At 46.2% G+C, this 19966-nt stretch overlaps 1 protein-coding gene across 1 annotated transcript; it reads right to left on the reverse strand.

Moving 5' to 3' along the window:
• Positions 1 to 1076: 1076 nt before the first annotated feature.
• CD83 (CD83 molecule) lies at positions 1077 to 18891 on the reverse strand. Its single transcript, XM_069493300.1, has 5 exons — positions 18848 to 18891; positions 18642 to 18757; positions 5839 to 6067; positions 3851 to 3957; positions 1077 to 2630 (listed from the first exon to the last, which is right to left on the reverse strand). Exons 1-5 carry the CDS (start codon positions 18882 to 18884, stop codon positions 2502 to 2504), a joined length of 618 nt encoding a protein of 205 aa, XP_069349401.1. The 5' UTR covers positions 18885 to 18891; the 3' UTR covers positions 1077 to 2501.
• Positions 18892 to 19966: the final 1075 nt, after the last annotated feature.

Here is a 19966-nt window from a genome sequence, read left to right on the forward strand (position 1 = left end):
AAAGACTAGGAGTGAAATGTTGAGTCTATCTGCTCTCAAATTCCCATCATGTTTCTAGCTTCAGTCAGTCCAAACTGACAAAGGGCAATTCTCCTCCCTGGTCTCTGTTGTCCTGTAATTCCCATGGCCATGAAGCATTTCATTTACCCTGTACTAATCCTCTGAAAGTCACAGGGCTCCCTCACCAAGTCAATTCATTCCTTTTAACAAAATCGCCTTGTCAAAGAGTCATGGTTGCTGACTCTTTCTCTGCTCCCTTTTTCTCCTTCTTGTTCCAGTATCAACTGAGGGCTTACTGTTTGCTAGACACCAGGCTTAGCCCTTCCATGTATCATCTCGTTTAATCCTCACAATAAACCTATTAGGCAGATATTATTCTTATTCTAAAGATCTGCCAACTAAGGCTTAGAGAGGTAAGTCTCCTGCCCGAGGTGGTACAACTTCCAAATCACATAGCTGGGCTACACACTCAGGTGAGTGGGAACTCTCTGAGCTCTTAATTGCCATGCCAAATGGGCACCCTGGCACTTTTGGTAAAGCATTTGAGAATAGGTTTGATTCCATTGAAATGAAATTGGCAGATTTCAGAGACATTTTTTGTACATTCATCTTTTCAAAGAGCCATTCACCTATGATGCTTTTATAACTATTACAACCACTTATACCAGATTGTTCTTAACATTTTGGGGATAAGGGTCTTATTAGAGATCTTGAGTGAATCCCCATGATTCCCAGGCACAAATCCCCTGACTTTATGTCTCTTTCTGAAGCAGAAACTCTCCTTCTTTCCATTCCTCCCACCTGTTGCCACATATGTTGGCACAAGCTGGTCGTGTGGCGACTGGGTGGCGGGGCATCTCCACGGTGCACGCAGGAGCATCTCTGGGAAGCAGGGTGCTGTTTACAGAGGTCCATTGCCATATGTCCCCCGCTCCCAGAGGGAGGGCTCACCAATCTTTCAGCTCTTATTTTGTATTCTGATTCTCAGACTAGTTTATAGACATCCCAGCACTCATCCCAACGTCTTACAAGTAGTGTTAAATATAAAACAGAAAAGCACTCCCTGTTCACATGCACACCTTTAATGACATGAAAGCAATGACAAAGAGGCAAACGCTCAGTCAACCTGGTGACCCTTTTACTCTCTAATATCAGTGGGAGCAATACACACACTACTAAAGCGATAAAATCTCTTTGGAAAACAAGAAGGGGAGGGCCCATGTTTGATAAGAGAAACTGGACAGTTGCCACCAAAACATCAGTGCACCATTTTGTGAAGTCCCTTATGCCAGTGGCTCCCACGTGTCCATATCTTCAAGTACTTTTGTCTGATGCTTCAAGACCACAGAACTGGCCTCCTCACTTCCCCAAGTGAAATCACACAGAAGACTATGGGAGAGTCTCCTGGTAACCCTCTTTGTGCAGAAGGATGGGAAACATGAGTAATGAGAAGCATCCTCTCATCCCCAGTACACTGTCGTGACAGGATAATGGCCCAACAGAGCTTCAAATGTGTACAGTGCTTTATAATTTTTCAAAGCATTTTCACAGGTGTCATTTTAATTAACCCAGGCAACAACCTTCTGGTTTACAACGGAGAAAACAAAAACCATCGGAACTTGCCCCAGATCATACAGCCAGGAGTGGGACAACCGGGGCTAGAACCCAGATTGCACGGCTGGCCGGGCGTTCCCGGCAGGTCACCAGACGGCTCTCTATCCCACTGCCACCCTCTCCGACTTCTTCTCCCTCTCCATAGTCAGGCTGCTCCCAGTTAACAATGCTACTAACTATAGATTTCAAAAGGAGAAAAACACAAACCCTCCCTTGACAAGACACACAGATATAAAAATAGACGTGGCGCTCTCCTTTATTGTTTCTCTATGGATGTCTGTCCCAGATGAAAAGACCCTGCTGGGGGACAGTTCATTGACCTGTTATTTCTTTGTACACATAACACTCCTTAGTAAGAGCAGGACCTTCACACCAGGAAATTATTTGCTAAATATTTCCCACTGTCTCACAGCTTGGCCTGTCAATTTCTCCCAGACGGAAAACATCTGGGCCAGTACAACAAAACACAACAAAATTCAAAGAGATGTTCCCCAGATGTGGAGAAAGACAGCTGTCCTCGGGAGTCTGTCGCAGGGCCAGCTGGGGCCGTTCACATTTCCCAAGACCCCTCTCCAACTGCATCTCACTGTAGCTTTTATATGACTGAAAAAGTGTCCAAGAGGTTGACCAGATGGCCGCATAAACTGCTTAAAAGGTAGTCATGGAGAAGTAGTGATGGCTCTGTGCTGGCTGGTCACGTCGTGGTTTTTAAGCCCCAGCTCACGGAAGTAGGGTGAGATCCACTGTCCTACATTTCCAGTCGTGTGAGGACCTCGTAGGAAGGATGCCATCTTCAGCGCGGGGCTCATGCTGCTCCTATCCGGCGTGACAGACTTGCACACCACCGAGCCCTCGACCTCAGAACAAACCACCCGCGGAAATCCTGCTCATACCAGTTCTGTCTTGTGAAAAGTCACTGGCCCCAAATGTTTATCTGGGGAGATGTCTGGAAGAAAAGCTCGTTCCATGCCAGGTTTAGAAAAATCTGGAAAAATACTCTGCAGTCGTGCAAATTTCTGATAAAAAAAATCAAATAAAATGAAGTGAATAATTGGGACAATGCAGCAGTTGTCACCTCCATTTAAACTCTAAGAGCTGGCCAGACAGCTCATTCTGGAAGCCCTCGTTAAACCCACCGCCTCACTCACTCTGCAAGGGGTTTGCACAGTTACACGGGCATCTCCAAACTTGGACTTGGAGATTCACTGATTAGACTGTGGCCACTTCAAGCCCCTGCTGTTAGATGTCTGCATAGAAAGTCCGTGCCCACAGAAGCAGGCATTTGCCAACAGGAAACTAACGTCACTCATTTTTAAAATTTACTGTCTGGGAATTCTCATTATTTTTTCCTATGTGCAAAGAACCCTAACAACCAAACTATAAGCTCCTTGAGGCCGGGAACAACGTCTTACACCTTTTTACACCCCACACAGTGCTTATCATAATGTCTCGTATGCAGTAGGTGCTCACTGAAGCCTTTTGATCAACTGGTGTCTACAACAGAAACCAGAGCGAGGAGTGCACAGCCAGAGAGGCAAGTGAGTGAGTAGAGGGGCACAGTGAGTGACAAGAGCCAGCTCTGGGATAGCTCCTGGGTGAAGTCTGCCCTGGTTCCTAAGGAGACAGCCCTTCCTGGGGGTACTGAAACATAATGAGCAGATCACTTCCTAGTAGCTCAGACCCACAAATGGCCCTACTCTCGCATGACTAGTTGCAGAAGGCTCGGGGGGGGGGGGGGGGGGGGGGGCGGGGTTTGGGTGGAGTTCAAGGGCATGTCCAGGATGGCCAAGCACCAGCCAGCCATCCTCCGCCCCTGGGGACTCCCTGGGTCCCCCACTGCTCTGGCTCCTTGGGGCTAATTCTTAAGGAGTGGATGGAAGCACCAAAAATATCAGGGGAGAACCCCCAAGAGAAAACAGGTGGAGGGCAGGCAGAGGAGACTGATCTATCCCTGGGGCGGCAGGCCTCGCGCCCTCATCCGCAGGAAGACGAGGCTCCGCTCTGGGACGGCACACAGTCAGGCTGCAACGGCCAGCGCTGTAGCTGCAAGGCCTCTGGTCTTCCATGGGACCCTGTGGCATTTCTCAAACTTCCCTCGCAAATCTTACTACATTTCCCTTCCCAGTGCTCTATGCGTGGCCAATGGGTAAGAAACTCGCTGGGGGTGGTTCAGGGAGTTCCCTGTGATGATCCTCCCAGTCTCACCATTATGTCGATGTTCTAGAAAGATACTTACGCAAGTGAAAATGATGAGTGTTAAGTAGAAAACAACCAGGGCCAACAGCAGTACAATCTCAGCTCTGTACTTCTTAAAGGTCTCTTCTTTACGTTTTGGCAAGCATCCTTAAAGAAAAAAAACAACCACATGAAGTCACATTAACAGGATCTTTCTACCATGATAAAAGGCCGTGCGTGCTTTGTTCTCCGTTCTGAAGTCCTGCCTGTCTCCCACTGCTACCTTGCGTCTGTGCCGTCAGGATGAACGACAGCAACGGTGCCGGTGGTCACTGCAGCAGCCAGTGGTCACTGCCATTCTGTGCCCGGCTGTGTGCAACGGGACTTGCATACAGCCTCTGCCCAAATCTTCAGAGCAGGCACGAGCAGTCCCAGTTTGCAGATGGAGGAGCCGAGGCTCAGAGACCACGGCAGGTGGCAGAGCCAGGCGTCCGGCCCAGGATTAGCCTGCGGCCCGTTTGCCTCCATGTCAGATGCTGGGCCGTGCCTGGCTTGTATTCTGTCCTCATATCAGATGAACCTGCATTTGCTAATCCATGAATTATCTTAATGGGTCCTAACTGCAGGAGGATTCGGGGACGATGAAATGAAGCAGGTGGACTGACCTGCTATAGCTGAGTCAGTCGACATGTTTTTGTGGACTCGTTCAAGCTCTCCCACCAAGACGGCAGCATGCGTGGGAGGGAGAACGCTCCCGAAGGGCTTGGTAAAGGCTGAGGCTGCAGCCCTCAAGGAGAGTGGAAGGTGTGAGGCCTTCAGCCCAGGCAGAGACATGGACGGGAGGGCCTCTCCCTACACAGGTGGGACACCCAGCACGCTGCCCAGGGAAGCAAGCTTGGCTTTGGCTATACACACTGCGCTCGCTCACGGGGTCTGGGTGAAGGCCCAGGCAGGAGCAGGGGGAGTGCAGATTATCGGAGGGGGTTCCTCCCTTGGAGTCTATATGGCTGCATCTCCAGAGAGATGTCAACCCTAAAATTGGATTCGACATTTCATGCAATAATCTAAGGATGGGTACCCACAAGGGTCTGTAACTCAAGAAAAGAGATTGAGAGCCATTGACCTAATGGTCCCAAACACTGATTGAGCATTCAATCTGCCCCAGGCACTGCTCTCAGCATTTTAGTGCAATTTCTTGTTTAACCTTCACAACAAGCCTATGTTGCACATGTTATTATCCCCCTTTTAGGGATGAGAGAACTGAGGCTTGGAGTCAATCAGTGATTTGCCCACAGTAACATGCCAACAAGTGGCAGAGTTAATATTTGAACTAGACCTAGATGATTCCAGAATCTGACCTCTTACTTGGAAGCAACACTGCCTTCAAAGAGGGAAGGGAAAGAAAACCAGCTATTTCCTGTTCGGGTCCCTCTGCACTTCCCTCTCTAGATCCCCCACGAGGTTCCCCTCATTTGTCATTCATGCGCATACTATTCATTGAAGGCCCACTGTGTGCCAGATTACAGCAGAGAACCAAACAGAGAGAAGGTATCGCTGTCTTAGGGCAGACATGCCAGGAAGACAAAGAAACCAGGGCAGAGGGCTGGAGGTGGAGGAGGGCCTGAGGGGGTGTGTGTGTGCATGTGTGTGTGTGTGTGTGTGTGTGTGTGTATAACACTGAGCAAAACGCACACACTGCCCTGTAACAGAGAGTGTGCTCTTGGGAGTACAAGAATATGATCTTGAGTCTGAGTCCTTTCAGATACCTGACACAAGCAGAAAGCAGCTATTGTACAAAATCAAGGGCTCTACGACAGCATGTTTCTCATTTCCAGCCTCAGCCCCGAACAAGTGGTAGGCAAAAGTCAAACAAAAGGAACAGCTTAAGCCATAGAAAGAAAAGTTATGACATTCTTGCAATGGAATTCAGCATTGAGCCACAGACGTGATCCAAAGCTGTAGACTCCAAAAGAGAGCATTGGTAATAGGCCCGATATTAAGTGCACATGCATTTTGCAAGAGGAAAACAAGTGCAGCGGGTCACCTCACCTGTCACTCTCAAGATCACTGTGCCGCTTAGGCTTCTCTGCTCTTCCGGGTCCCACAGAGTGCACCTGTATGTCCCTGAGTTGCAGCTGGTTGTGTTTTGGATCTTCAGGGAATAGGGCCTTTCGCTGGGAGCGTCGGCAGAGCCATTTGGTCCCTTCTGGAAGACCTGTTCCCCAAGGCGCAGGTCTTCCCGGGGTGCCTCCATCCTCTCTGCGCTGCCCTCTGTAAGCTGTGAGGAAGGAACCACAGTGCGTCACACTCCACCGCAAGCACTGGGACTCGACACCAGTGTTTTCCATCTTGTTTTCATAAAATTCATCCTAAGGTAATGTTTCTAAAGCAAGATATTGCGCTTTTTGTTTTTGTATGTGTGACCTATGCAGGACCAAGAGAGAACCTCTGGAAATTCCTTAACGCTGCATCTTCCTGGGAATAAGAGCAGGACTGCATCTTAGGATTCTATCTTAAGTATCTCAACTTCCACCCTATACACAGGACAGAATGTTGCTGTTCACAGTGGTGATGTATTGAGCATGAGTCACACTGGATTATATTTTGCTATGGATCGTACTGTATTAAATGTTCTCTTGTCTTCTTCAGATACCAACTCACCCATTGACAGATTCTTATTTTTGTACCCTAGCCTTTTATTTGTAAAAGTTCCTAAATCTCTTAAGATCATTGCCAGACAACTCGACTAAGACCAGAGATGCAGATGAGCAATGCCTCCTGGCAACAGTCACCTTGTTCTTCAAAGGCTGTGCATTTCTGTGGGCACGCCCGACGGAGCCAAATGTGCCACAGTTTTTCTCTCTACAAGAGCAGGGAGACAGCTGAGAAGAGTGCCTTGCGGAGATGTGATGTGTCAGACCATTTGGTGGTTATGTCAAACTGCGCACGAAGGGCGGAAATAGCTGAAATCACAGCACCCAGGGCAGACCTGCCTGACGGCGGGGAGATGCCCAGTGTAGTCAAACAATTAATCTGGCCGCTTCCTTTCCCTGAACCGTCTTTGTGACTACACTGATGTGGTGTTTTCGGCACCTCCCACTTCAAAGATGAGGCACACATCACATTCACCATTCACGCTCTCTTTCCGGGACATATTTTTTTAATTTGCCTAATTAACTCGCCAATTGCCCCTCCACTGAAATGTTTTAAAGCTTCTAAAATGGATTTACACACACAGTAAAGAAAATCGCCGTTTTCAGTGCAGCCCTTCAATGCTCAACATCAGCATCACCTAGTAGCACCTGCGCTGCCTTTGCTGGTCGGCTGGGGGTCAGCAGGAAGCCCGGGATTAAGTGGCATTCCTTATCTGTCCCTAGCATTATAACTGCACCCAAGAGCCACCTTAGGGAAAGAGACAGAGATTAGCAGTCCTCACTGCCACTGTCTTTGCCTGCACCTGCCAGTGTTAAATCCCCTGTTCTGGGAGCACCCTGCAACTCTGCTCTGACTTATTAAAGGACTCAGTGATGGAAGACAGATAACCAAGGAACTGGGGGGAACACCCTAGGAAGCAGCTCAGGCAAGAAAATATATCCGTGCACGCATGCACACTCACACACACACAGACACACACACAAACACACATACACACGCTCTCAGTCGTTTCGGCTTCATTTATTAAGTTGGGGAATGCACCACAAGGTCACCCGATAGCTCAGGCTCAGCCCTCGGTGCGTGCTAGCGTTCCTGTGCAGTGGGCTACAGAGACATCTGGTGGCAGATTTATCGCTCCTGCAAGAAAACCTGCTCAGCACCCTGCTAGCACTGGGCCGAGACTAATGGCTCTTCTCAGGCCGAGTCTATACACATAAATCCCATTACTTGACGGTCCTTCTTGTGTTGAAAGGTTCCTTCCTAAATAATCAAGAATCTACAAGAGGAAGCTAAAAGACTGGGGCCTTCGGGTATTCAAAAATAAAGCAAAAAATGTAAGTGTAGCCAAGGAAACTTAGAGGAAACTAAAGGTATCCAACTGATCCTAGAGCACATCTAATTTAGCACAATTTTTCCCTTTTCAAGCCTAAGTCAACCACAAACTGCAGCCTCATCGTGGGCTCACAGCCCCCCTCCCCTCCCCTCTGCTGCTGGCAGCGGCCCTTCTTCCTGCCAGGCAGAGCTTGCAACAGGCCAGATGCCCAGGGCCATCCAGGGCCAATCTGTGCCAAGGGTCCCCCGAAAGGCCACTTTGAAATAATTAGCTCAGCCCAGTCTCTGCAGTCCCCATGCCGAGACATCCCACCCTGCTTCTCTTTTCTAGTTGAACCTCCAGATGCAAACGTGGCTGCAACAACCGGTTTGAGATTACCTGCCTCTGGGAAGCTTCTCTCCAATCCAGCAACCACCCCCTCCCTCAACTCAGAAAGGCCCATCTGAAAGTCAAGATCAAAACTGCGAACCCCTCTGGAGCCGGTGGAAATATAAGCGACTGAGCCCCTTTACATAAAGATGGCCCCATTACGTTAGCTGCTGGGAATTGTTGAAGCAAAGAGGTGCTGGCGATCAGAAATGGCTGGCAGCACCTTCTGCCTATTTGCAGAGGAGAATTCATTTAAAAAAATCAGCAGCAGCCACTCCTGTAATCCTAGCACTCTGGGAGGCCAAGGCAGGAGGATTGCTCGAGGTCAGGAGTTCGAGACCAGCCTGAGCAAGAGCGAGACCCCATCTCTACTAAAAAATAGAAAGAAATTAACCGGACAGCTAAAAATATATAGAGAAAAAATTAGCCAGGCATGGTGACACATGCCTGTAGTCCCAGCCACTCAGGAGGCTGAGGCAGGAGGATTGCTTGAGCCCAGGAGTTTGAGGTTGCTGTTAGCTAGGCTGACGCCACGGCACTCTAGCCTGGGCAACAGAGTGAGACTCTGTCTCAAAAAACAAATAAAGAAATAAAAAATAAAAATAAAAATAAATCAGTGGCAGCAACAACAAAATGTAGTTTATTTGATGGTCAGATTTCCATGGGCCTCTAGTTATTTTTAAATGGCAAAACAAACGCAGGGAGCCCGTAAGGACAGAAAGAAGAAATGAGGAGAAATGCAAAACAAAGAACCCCAAAACAACCTGCAGAAGTCTGATTTGCTGAAACATCACAGCCGTCGGTGGGATCATAGCAAAATATCTCAATTCTCACTGGGTCATCTTCCAAAGACCCCTTCTCCTAAATGACCCAGGAAACTACTGGCACAACCTGGGAACTCTTGCCAAACTAATGAACAGCATCTGCCTGATCACTAACTGTAGCAAAAAGGATCTTCTGTAAATTCACACAATGCACCTGGAAATATTTCATAACCCTTCCTCTAGCTTCAAGTTCTAGGTATACACAATCCCCATTTCCTCTTCCTTTTGCCATTTTAACCTATACTTTCTTGTGTGATCCCATCTGAGGAATCTGGGGATTTGCCCAGAGTTGCAAATGTGGTTGTAGTTTTTGTGTTAATGTTGCATGCTCACAATGGGAGTGGGATGCTAACAGGATCAAGGGACTTTGTGTGCAAAAACTCAAATCATCATCCTCAGCCACGTGGCCAAGCAGCTATCACCCCACCTTATCAGATGAGTCAGCTGAGGCAAAGGCACCACCAAGAATTGAAGGAGAAACTTCAGGGGGAGGAAAACAGAGTAACGGCAAATGGGCCATCCTTACTTTGCTTTGTTTTATGAGTTCTTATACACACTGGAGCTGGCTCAAAATCAACCACTGGCAAGAATAGCTCTTTAAACATTCCAAATCTAAAAGTGTTGCATTGCCGCTCTGCAAAAGCGTTTTAGGAAATAGTAATTTATAACAAAAGGAACCCTTGGATTCATTCACAGCCAACCATAATTGACGGGAACTATTTAATGCACACTTCACAACGCTAATATTGTAGTACAGTGCGTTAGAGCACAACACAATTTCAGCAAATTAGTTCCTCAAAACACTCATCCCAATAATGTCTTTTAAAATTCACACTTTGTGCCTTAACTTTTATGCTGACAACTCTATCTTTTGGGGCTGAAAAATGCAAATGTGGGACATTTCATTTTCAGAAAGCCTAGGGACTCTGACTTGTCTCAAAGCCTCCAATTTGACTAAATAATTTAAATACCATATTCTTTCTCTCAAATGGAGATTTGACCTTAAGGAAACCACAAGCCTTAAATTAAAATAAACTCTCTTTAATTTGCTGAAAGCTAAATCAAGCAAATACAAGTACTAATTTTAAAGGCAAGTGAATGAAGTAGGTTTTTTCTTTTTTAAATGATAGACAAATTTGGACTAGGATAAAAGAAACAAATAATTAAATATGGCTGGAATTGAACCAATATTTCAAAAATCCTATTGTGGAAAGTGGTTTTTTTTTTAAAGTTTACCTAATTTTATCCAAATGCATGCCAACCTCCTAGATAAGCATTTTTGAACCTAAGAGGGTAACAGTTCCATTCCCATAGCAAAGAAAAGGCTTTGATCACAAACTTGAAATCCACATTTATCATACATTATATCTGTTAAGAATGTGATAGGAGCCTAACTAAAAGGAAAAAAAATTTTTTTTGAGGGGAGAAAACTGTGTGTACATATATATGTGTATAAAAATTTCATCTAACAATTTCATGAAACATATTTAAAGGTAGACTTTAAGAATATAAAGGTGGTATTAAATTAATCTGATGTATTCCAAGCACATTGAACAGCTTTTTTTTTTTTTACTGTATTTCTTATGCACTAGCATGCATGTACCTTGGTTTCTAACTCAATTAAAGTGCCAATATAATCCCCATTCATCATAAAAACAGCTCTTTATAACGTGCAAAATAGTTTGGCTCGGAGGTTGATGTCATAATGAGGGTAGAATGTATGAGCATTAACATCGTTTTTTTCTAAGTGTAGTTTTATTAGAAAAATGATTTTCCACTTTGAAATTTACTAGGTCTAACAGACAGAGCTGGATTTATGGCTGTTAACAGAGTTATGAGTATAGCAGAGGCAGCATAATTAAGAGCACAGGCTTTGGCACTGGACGCAGCTGGAACCAAACCCCAGCCCTCCCACGGCTCGTGCTGCTCTCAGCCAACTCACTGAAAACTCTCAGGCTTGGTTTGCTCCACTGGAATCCGGGGGTGATTACATCTCAGAGAGCTGCTGTGAAGATACGTACAATGTACATGGACCCCAAGCACAGTACTGATCACACAGAAGGCTCTAAAAATGTTACTGCTCTCTATTTTTTTTTTTTAATAGTCAAGGTTTCATTCAGCATACCAAATAGTTCCCTGCACATTGGAAGTATTCAAAAAGTATTTGCTGAGTGAATGACTGAATTTTGGAAACAATAAGACAGTTGCAAGAGCACTGGCTTTGGAATTCAAAGGCCTGAAGTCAAGTCCCAGCTTGTCCATTAGTTAGCTGGGTCATCTTTGATAAATCACTTCACCTGAGTCTCATTTCCTCATCTGCGCTACCTTACTTGCCCATGGGATTATTAGAGAAATGCTTTATAATTGGTAATGCTGGTAATAGAATTTGTTACACATAAGAGCTTTCCACTCCATCCACCTATCCTGACATCTCCTCACCACTGATAATTCCCGGCTCCTCTCTGGTGAAGCTGTCCTAGAAGTCCCAATCCCTGCTCTAGGGAGAAATTAGCTTTCCACCCACGATGTCTTTAAAATATCCACGACATTCTGAATTTTCTAAAGCACCATCATAATACCGCAGCAAAATCCCTTTGCAACTGGGACCTGAAGGCAATGTTGGACCATTTGTTGTTCATGTCACCTTCCTTCTGCCATTAGCATCATGAGGGTCCTGCTGGACCTGGAAGGGGCACCATTACCAGCTTTGAGCTCATGCCATTTACAGGGCTCCGCACCTGGTTCTAAAGGGGGCACACTTAACTCAGGCCAGAACTTCCAGGACCACGGAGACTGGTTCTGATGGGCACATGATCCAATCAATCAAAGCCACTTAAGAATAATCAGACATCTGTTGAGATATTAGAAGAGAGGCACAATCTCTTCCTTTGCACTTGCTTCTGGAAGGATATACAGGTTGACCATCCCTAACCCAAAAAGTCTGAACCACTTCTGGTCGCAAGCATTTTGAACAAGGGATACTCAACCTGTACAGGTCTGCAGTTATCGGCTACTATCTCACTGCCACGAGGAGTCTAGAAACAAAACCAACATGAGGGAAGAAGAGTTGAGAGATGGAAAGTCACCAAGCCCTTGGGACATTTGTGAACCTCTAATTCCAGCTGTATGCATTAGCTAGAGGGGCTGTTACAAAGCACCACAAACTGGATAGCTTAAAACAGGAATGTATTCTCCCACAGTTCAGGAGGCCAGAAGTCCAAAATCAAGGGGGTGGCAGTGCCATGCTCTCTCTGAAAACTCTAGGGAAGCATCTGTTCCATGCCTTTCTCTTTGATTCTGATGTTGCTGGCAATTCTTAGCTTTCCTTGGCTTGCAGACATGTCACTCCAGTCTCTATCTTCATATGGTGTTCTTCCTGTGTCCCTGTGTCCCCCTGTTTGTCTCCCTGTTTGTTTTCTCTTCTCGTAAGGACATCAGTCATTTTGAAGTAGGGCCCACCCTAGTCAGGTATGACATCATCTTAATTTGATTATATCTACAAAGACCCCATGTCCCAAAAAAGTCACAGTCACAAGTATCAGGGGTTAGAACTTCAACATATCTTTTTGGGGCACACAATTCAACCCATAACACCAGCTATATATCTAAAATGTGAACTATATTTTGATTTTTCAATTTTTTCCCATTTCAATTCTGTGTAAGCCAATATATTTCCTTTTCCTTAAGCTAGTTTTGATTGGTTTTACAATCCCTCCCAACTGAAAGACTCCTAACTGATAGGGGCACCCAGCACTACCGAATAAATGAGGGTGCACACAGGGGGCTATCCACACATGGCTCCAGCCTCTTGGCCACCCCTGCTTTGTCCCTTAGGCTCACACACTTCCCACTCCTCAGGGAATGAGACCTCAGGGCCTGATTTGATTCAGAATCTTTGTTCTCTAGAACCGACCCAGAGAGTCTGGTCCAATGTGACTGTGAACTATTTATGGCAACCAGTACCCTTCTCTTCAAAAAGGTTTTTCCCATCTGGACCCATAACACTAGACAACTACCAGCTCTTTTGAAATCTATACTCTCTTTGGAGAATTGGAACAACAACATGCAGTAGACTACTTGGTGCTCCAAGAAAACGTCAAGTGATATTAACAAGATATTAACGAGTCTGTACTAGCTACACAGGGGACACACAGGAATTTTACCCAAATACACCCCAGTGCAAAACAAAACCAAACAAAAAACAAAAACATGTTTATGGGTGTAAAAGAATCTTAGGAAACTATTTTTGTCCAGCTCTGGTTTGAGCTAAAGATTGCTGATAGAAAATCTAGGGTTATTCCAGGAGAGGCCAGGAAAGAATTATGGAAACAGCTTTAGATGGAGGAACCTTTTTTAGGTAATGAATCTGTTTTTAGTCTTGCCCTACATAAAACTTTCCCTTATGTCACTGAGGGCTTCTCCAAACATCCTCTTCTCTGTGTAGCAACGTAACCAAGTACATAGCTGAGACAATCCAGTCCTCATGTGACTCACGTTCCCCATTTTATTCATGGCAAAGTTATTCACAGAAAACAAGTGGGGGTTTCTTGTTGTGTTTTTTTTTTTTTCTATTTAACTCTCACAGCTGCCTTCCTCCTCCCTACACACTTTCAAGCTAAAAGATTTTAGCAACTTTGCTCTGTTCCACCATTGTCCAAAAATCTCAGTGATCCCCCCTTCTAACCTGGGTGAGACTTCTTCCATAGCCCCGTGAGGCAGCCTCATTCTGCCTTGTTTACTCCTCTGTAGAACCACATGGACAGGACTGGCGACCAAGAGAGAAAGTAAGGACGATCTCAAGAGTACCTTTAAGCCTTAGTTGAGTTAACATAATGGGAATTTCACTGCAATGAAAGAATGAAGCCTGCCTCTTCCAAGGTGACTCATCTTCCAAGGTGAGTCATATTCTATCCATCACCAGGAGAAATGTGCTTTTCTTTAGACATATTCTGCATCTCATTTTCTTTGCTTAAAACGTTTGAATGGCTCTTTTCTGCTACAAGGATAAAGTTCAAGCCATTATAGTTTGACATTCAAGGCCATTCACAATCTGTTCCCTGCCTACTTTCTAACATTATCCCTCAGCCTCCTGCTGTGTTATTCTCCCTTCTAGATTACTATTTACTCCACTGGTCCCCAAAAAGGCTTTGTGGATTCCTATTTCCACGCCTTTGCTCAAGATGATCCTTTCACAAAAGTTTCATGTCAATCTTGGGATGGCCAATGCCAGGCCCAAAACTTGGCCATATTTGGGACTTAGAAAGGTTTACTAAATAATGAAAGTGTAAATATGAGAGACATCTGTAAAAAAACTTTACGTCGAGCCCACAAAAGTGATTAGATCAGATCAAGTACCGTAGTGCCAATGGGGACAGTATAATTTTTCTTTGATTCTAATAGACACACACTGTTTTCACATTTCAATGTTTCAATGCTTGTATATTTAATGTAGAAATGTTTCCTTTTTGTCCTAAGAACATCTTCTTAAATCCATCATACAACAGAGAGCATTCTGGAATCAAGGAAGTGCAGCAAGTGGCCCACATCAGCTCCTTTGTGGGTCCTTCAGGGTGCAGGGCTGGAAGGATTACATCCGCCCCAACACTCATCAACTCCAGGCCCTCCTACGGCACTGGGCTCTCCTCAGTACCCCCGGCTTTGTAGCTCATTATCACACAAGATGGTAGAGCCAGAAAATATAACTCTGTTGAATATAAGTGTAGCAACATACAGGGAAGACAGCTTCATAATAAGTCGAGAGCAAGTGAGATCTGCATGGTGACTATTCCTGAACTTTTGAAGTAGCCTCATGCAAGCCATGAACCTGTTCTCCACCAGTTCTCTTGGCATGAATGTCAGAGACAGAACACTCCACAGGGTGGCCTATGATCTGTCCCAGCTGGAGCTCTCTCAATATTCTAAAGTTCAAGTTTGACCTATGCTCTGAAATCACAGTCTTACTTCCTCTTTCTCCTTTCCTTTGGAAATCATCTGTAAAGGGCACTTGTCTTGTGATGCTTCGTGGTCCTCACCCCCGCAGTGTCACCCAGAGACGACACTACATATCCTCTTTCGTTTTGCATCACCGTAGGTTGTCAGGCTCCATGATACAAGATGACACTTCATCTCCTGGATAAATGACTGCTCATTATCATTATTGGTGGCAAACATCAACCACGCCCAAAGCATTCCATCCACAGTCTCTCTCCAAACCTTCACTAAAGAGAGTGTGGACACGGTGACGCTCATCGCGAAGCACAGATGTAGCCCTCTGACACATGTTCTTACTTCTGGCAGACGCAATATCATGCTATGCCCTCTTATGCCAGAATTTAACCACAGGTCATGGCCAACAGAAAAAGAGTGACGGATCAAAATCTATTTGCATATTTTCTCAAAATACCTCCCCAAACAGCCACAATCTATTACAACTTTAAAGCCAAATTGAGCTACTATCCTAAGGGATATAATTTATTAACTTTTCAGGCTGGATGTGGTGGCTCATGCCTGTAATCCTAACACTCTGGGAGGCCGAAGCGGGAGGATTTCTTGAGCTCAGGAGTTCGAGACCAGCCTGAGCAAGAGCGAGACCCCATCTCTACTAAAAATAGAGAAAAATTATCCAGGCAACTAAAAATAGAAAAAATTAGCCAGGCATGGTGGCTCGTGCCTGTAGTCCCAGCTACTTGGGAGGCTGACGCAGAAGGACTGCTTAAGCCCAGGAGTTTGAGGTTGCTGTGAGCTAGGCTGACTCTATGCACTCTAGCCTAGGCAACAAAGTGAGACTGTGTCTCAGAAAAAAAAAAACTTTTCTATTTTTTTCTTAATCACCCATTCTGCCTTAAAAGGTACAAGAGAGGAAGGGATGAGAGGAAGACCCTTTGTTGGATCCCAGTTAGGAGGACACTAGTCCACAGGAAAGAAGAGCTGGGCAAACAGGAGCTAGGCTATCTCTGTCCACTTTTGGCTTCAATTTTGACCTCAAGTGCATGTCTGGATTAAGCCCCCATCCTGTGCAGAGGAAATAGGTTTTACAAAGCCAGGGAAATGACAAAACAGTGAGGGGAGATGGGCTGGGCCAGCCATGGTCACCAGGGTTAAATTCCTTCCTTTATGGCTACCTCTCTACTTCGATGAAAGTTGTGGAAAAATGACAAGATGTTTAATCTTCCATAAAATGAAGCATTTCAGTATGTGATCACTGGCTTTGTTTCCAGAACACTCTATCCATTTTTGTTGTGCAAACGCAATCAATGCAAAAGTATAATTATTGGGCTGGAAAATAACAAATATCTACAGAATATGCTAAGACTTGTTAAAAAATACTTGAAGGAGGCCAGACTCAGTGGCTCATGCATGTAATCCTAGCACCCTGGGAGGCCGAGGTGGGAGGATCGCTTGAGCCCAGGAGTTGGAGGTTGCAGTGAGCTATGACGATGCCACTGCTGCGCCCTACCCAGGGCCACAGAGCACGACTCTATCTCAAAAAAAAAAAACCCAAAAACCACTTGAAGGAACAATACATATCACTTTCAAGGCACCTTAATAATTTATTGGCACAGCACAACTCTCCTACTATCCACTCATCTTGCCCAGAGTTTACTTCTTAAAAAACAACCATGATATGACTTTTCAACGGCCCTGTTCCATGGACCAACAGGAAAAAAAAAGGCCTAGAGAGTACTGTCTTCTTTTTTGCTTTTGCTTTTTTTTTTTTTTTTTTTTTTTACAGAGTTTGGAGAAGACCTGCAGGGTAAATCTTGCAAGAACTATGCCCAATAAACAAGCACATACATTACAGAGTTACATCACCAGCTGACATCCAAGGAGACGTCAAAGGTTAATTGCTATGGTTTACTGAACCATTCCAAATGACCCTGTGCCAGAAGATTTAACTCGACAACTGTTTGAACTTTACAGTCTGAAATTTCATCTGCTTGTTTCATGAGTACTTTTTAATTACTCCCCTGGGGATATTAATAATGTTTTCTTTTTTTAATTACTCTCTGGAAGGGATAGTGGTTTCATGTTTCCCCACTTCTTTGAGATAACTAAGTCCCTGCCTGGCTAGCCTAGGGGCACTTTTATTTTCTTTACTGTAAGTAATTAAGGTAGAAAACAGAGTTATCAGAGTTATCAAGTCAGACTTCTAACAGCTCAGGATCTGGAATCAGGCTGCTCGGTTCAAATCCCAACTCCACCACTTAATAAGCCGGCTATGTTTCCTCCCTGTGAGGTAGGAATAGTAATGGTACTGACCCCTGAAGTCCTTTGGAAGGCTAAAAACAGATAAGGCACGTGCATATTTACCTTGGAGTTTGGCTTATGGTGAGCACTCCAATAATGTTTTTATAATTTAAAAAATACTATTGTTTTGACTATGAGGACAATTGTGGAATTGTGTTCTCTGATCCCACAGTGAGGAAGGTGGAATGAAGTAGGAATACTAACACCCTACTTTCATGCACCATCCAGTGCTCCAAGGCAGCAACGGCATCTCTACGTTGCCTGACTTGTGAAGTACCAGCCTGAATTCACTGAGCACCTTTGCAATTAACAGGGCAAACACTGGGGGCCCTGCTGAATGCTTAAAAGCATTGGTACAGCCACTGTCCCCAGGCAACTGACAATCCAGTTAGGAGAAGACATACACACACACACACACATACACAAACACACACATCCCTCCCATGCTGCCTTGTACTGTTAAATGGCCAGATACCTGCGCGGGTTCCTGCAGTATCTTTTATGGTGGGCAGAAAGAAGCCCTGCATTTTGTGGAAAGCTACAAATGCATGGATTTCCTCCAAGGTAAGACAGCCAATCAGACAGAGCCACAGAGTGAGGCTGGGATAACATATTCATTTGGCCAAAAATGGAGGTGCTGTTGTAGCAGTAGCCTGACTTAAAGAAGGGGAGCAAAGGACCAGTAACACCAAACGGTGGCTGCTTGGCTTTGGAATGCCACCAGAATTGCAATCGGAGAATGTTCCAGTTGAGAGGAAACCTTAAAAAGCCTCCCTGCAGCTCAGTCCTCTCACAGTAGGGGCAGCAAGGCCTGCTCTTGCACCTGTGGGCTGGGCTCACCCACCCTGAAGGATGCCCTCATCTCCGCACCTCTCACGCTGCCAGGGGAAGAGACAGGGCTGGGGGAAGACCCAGGGGTACCCCAGAAAGGGGATGACCGCTGAAAACGACCACTTCGGACTCTCTACCCTCCTCCTCCCACGTTTTGTGGACATCCTAATCACAAAACACAAGACATCAGAAGTCTGGGGACATTCCTCCTGGCCAATGCTCAAATCTAGGCCCCTGTCGCTTTCTTCATGACCTGCTGGCCACAACCACAGGTGGCCTCCAGAATTCATCCAAATGAGAAATTCTCCGCCTTTCCAAAGTATCTTATTTGGATCATTCCTCTCAGGCCACCTTTAGGGGCAGGGACAGGATCGAGGTCTTCAGGGCACAAAACCTAAGTCTGCCTAGTACCTGGATGCCGATGGGATTGGAGCAGGGCTGGGGCAGGCGTGTCAGAAGACTGGGTATTCCAAGTTCAGCTGCAGGAGACGCCCCCGACTCCCAGCCACAAAGGGTCGCCAGCCCAGGGGAAATGGTTTCTGTGCCCCCAAAGAGCGCACCAAACTCCAGTCCGCGGGCATCGCCGCGCTTACCTTGGCCCAGGAAACGGTGTAAGGGACCTGAGGGTCCCAGGGGGCGGTGCAGGGCAAGTCCACTTCTTCGGAACAAGTCACCTTCACCTCCCGCGTCGCGGGCGCCAGGCTATAGGCTACAAGAAAGAGAGAGAGCGCGGCGTGAGCAAGCGCCGAGAGCGGGTGTCGCGGAGAGGCGGGGGGCGACAGGCGCTCTCGGGCCCTACCGCAGCTCAGGAGCAGGAGCTGGAGGCCGCGCGACATGGCTGGAGCGCTGCGCCGCCGCCTCGGGGCTGCAGTCCTGTGGCGCGCTGGCGCCGCGCCGGCTCTTGTACCCGCGCGGGAGGGGACTTCCCCGTGCGCCGCCCCCGGGGATTCCCCGGCCGGGCGACGGAAGCGGGCTCCCGGGGCGCCCCTGTCCAGGTCCCCGCCCCGTCGCCCCGCCCCCGCGCGCTCGAGCCGGGCGCCCCAAGTTAGCGTCGCTGCTGCGGCTGTGCAGCGGCGACAGCAATTCCCGCGTAACCTCCGGCGCTTGAGGCTTTGCAAACCGCGCTCGCACGCGTGACACCGCCGGTGACCCTCAAAACAAAGCCGGGAACCAGGCCACCCGAGCTGGTTATGTCCATTTCACAGGGGCGAAACCAGAGAGGGTGGACAGCTTCCCTAAAAGCCCAGCCTGCCTGTGGTGACGTCACTGGTGAACTCAAATCCTCACTTTTCTCCAGATTCTGCGATAATCAAAGACTCCTTAGATTTCCGTAGGAACAGGATAAGTCTGTGGTACTTGGCCTTGGCTCCCTGCCTTGGGGCGGGAGGGTATCAGTCAGTATCATTCGGCATGTTTAAATTATTTCAGTTAAAGAGAGCTTCTCCTATTTTAATAATAGTTACACACACATACACAACATTTTTGCAAAAGACAAAGAAAGAATTCTAGAAGACAATGAAATCACCTATAATCCATCCAGAAGTAACTCCTGTTAACATTTTGTTACATTTACTTCAGTGCATAGATTAGTGTTTTTCATGGTTTACTCTTCATGCTATTTTGTAACCTACTTTTTTTTTAGCTTAATATTTTGGAAGCAGTTCCACATCATTAAAAAGTTTCAACAACATCATTTTGGTCAATGCTGTGATTGCTTTGATGAGCTTTAGTGTACGTAAATCTTTGCTCTAATGTTGCTTATTTTCTTACAATAAATACCTGGGGGAAATTGTGCCAGGTCAAAGGGAGTTTCCAATTGTGTTAAATATTGCCAAAGTTACCTCCAAGGGGGTGTCCTCACTCCGTATTCCCACCTGCAGTGTAGGAGAGTGCCTGTTCCCAACACTCTTGGCAACAC

Source organism: Eulemur rufifrons, chromosome 18, assembly GCF_041146395.1.
Source record: "Eulemur rufifrons isolate Redbay chromosome 18, OSU_ERuf_1, whole genome shotgun sequence".
Lineage (NCBI taxonomy): Eukaryota > Metazoa > Chordata > Mammalia > Primates > Lemuridae > Eulemur > Eulemur rufifrons.

Excerpts from the sequence above, each read along its gene's own strand:
- CD83 (XM_069493300.1), bottom strand. The coding sequence starts at position 18,884 with ATGTCGCGCGGCCTCCAGCTCCTGCTCCTGAGCTGCG. Across the intron at positions 18,758-18,847 it reads GCTCCTGCTCCTGAGCTGCG|CCTATAGCCTGGCGCCCGCG; the intron begins GTAGGGCCCGAG and ends TCTTTCTTGTAG. Across the intron at positions 2,631-3,850 it reads CACTCATCATTTTCACTTGC|AAATTTGCACGACTGCAGAG; the intron begins GTAAGTATCTTT and ends TTTTTTTATCAG.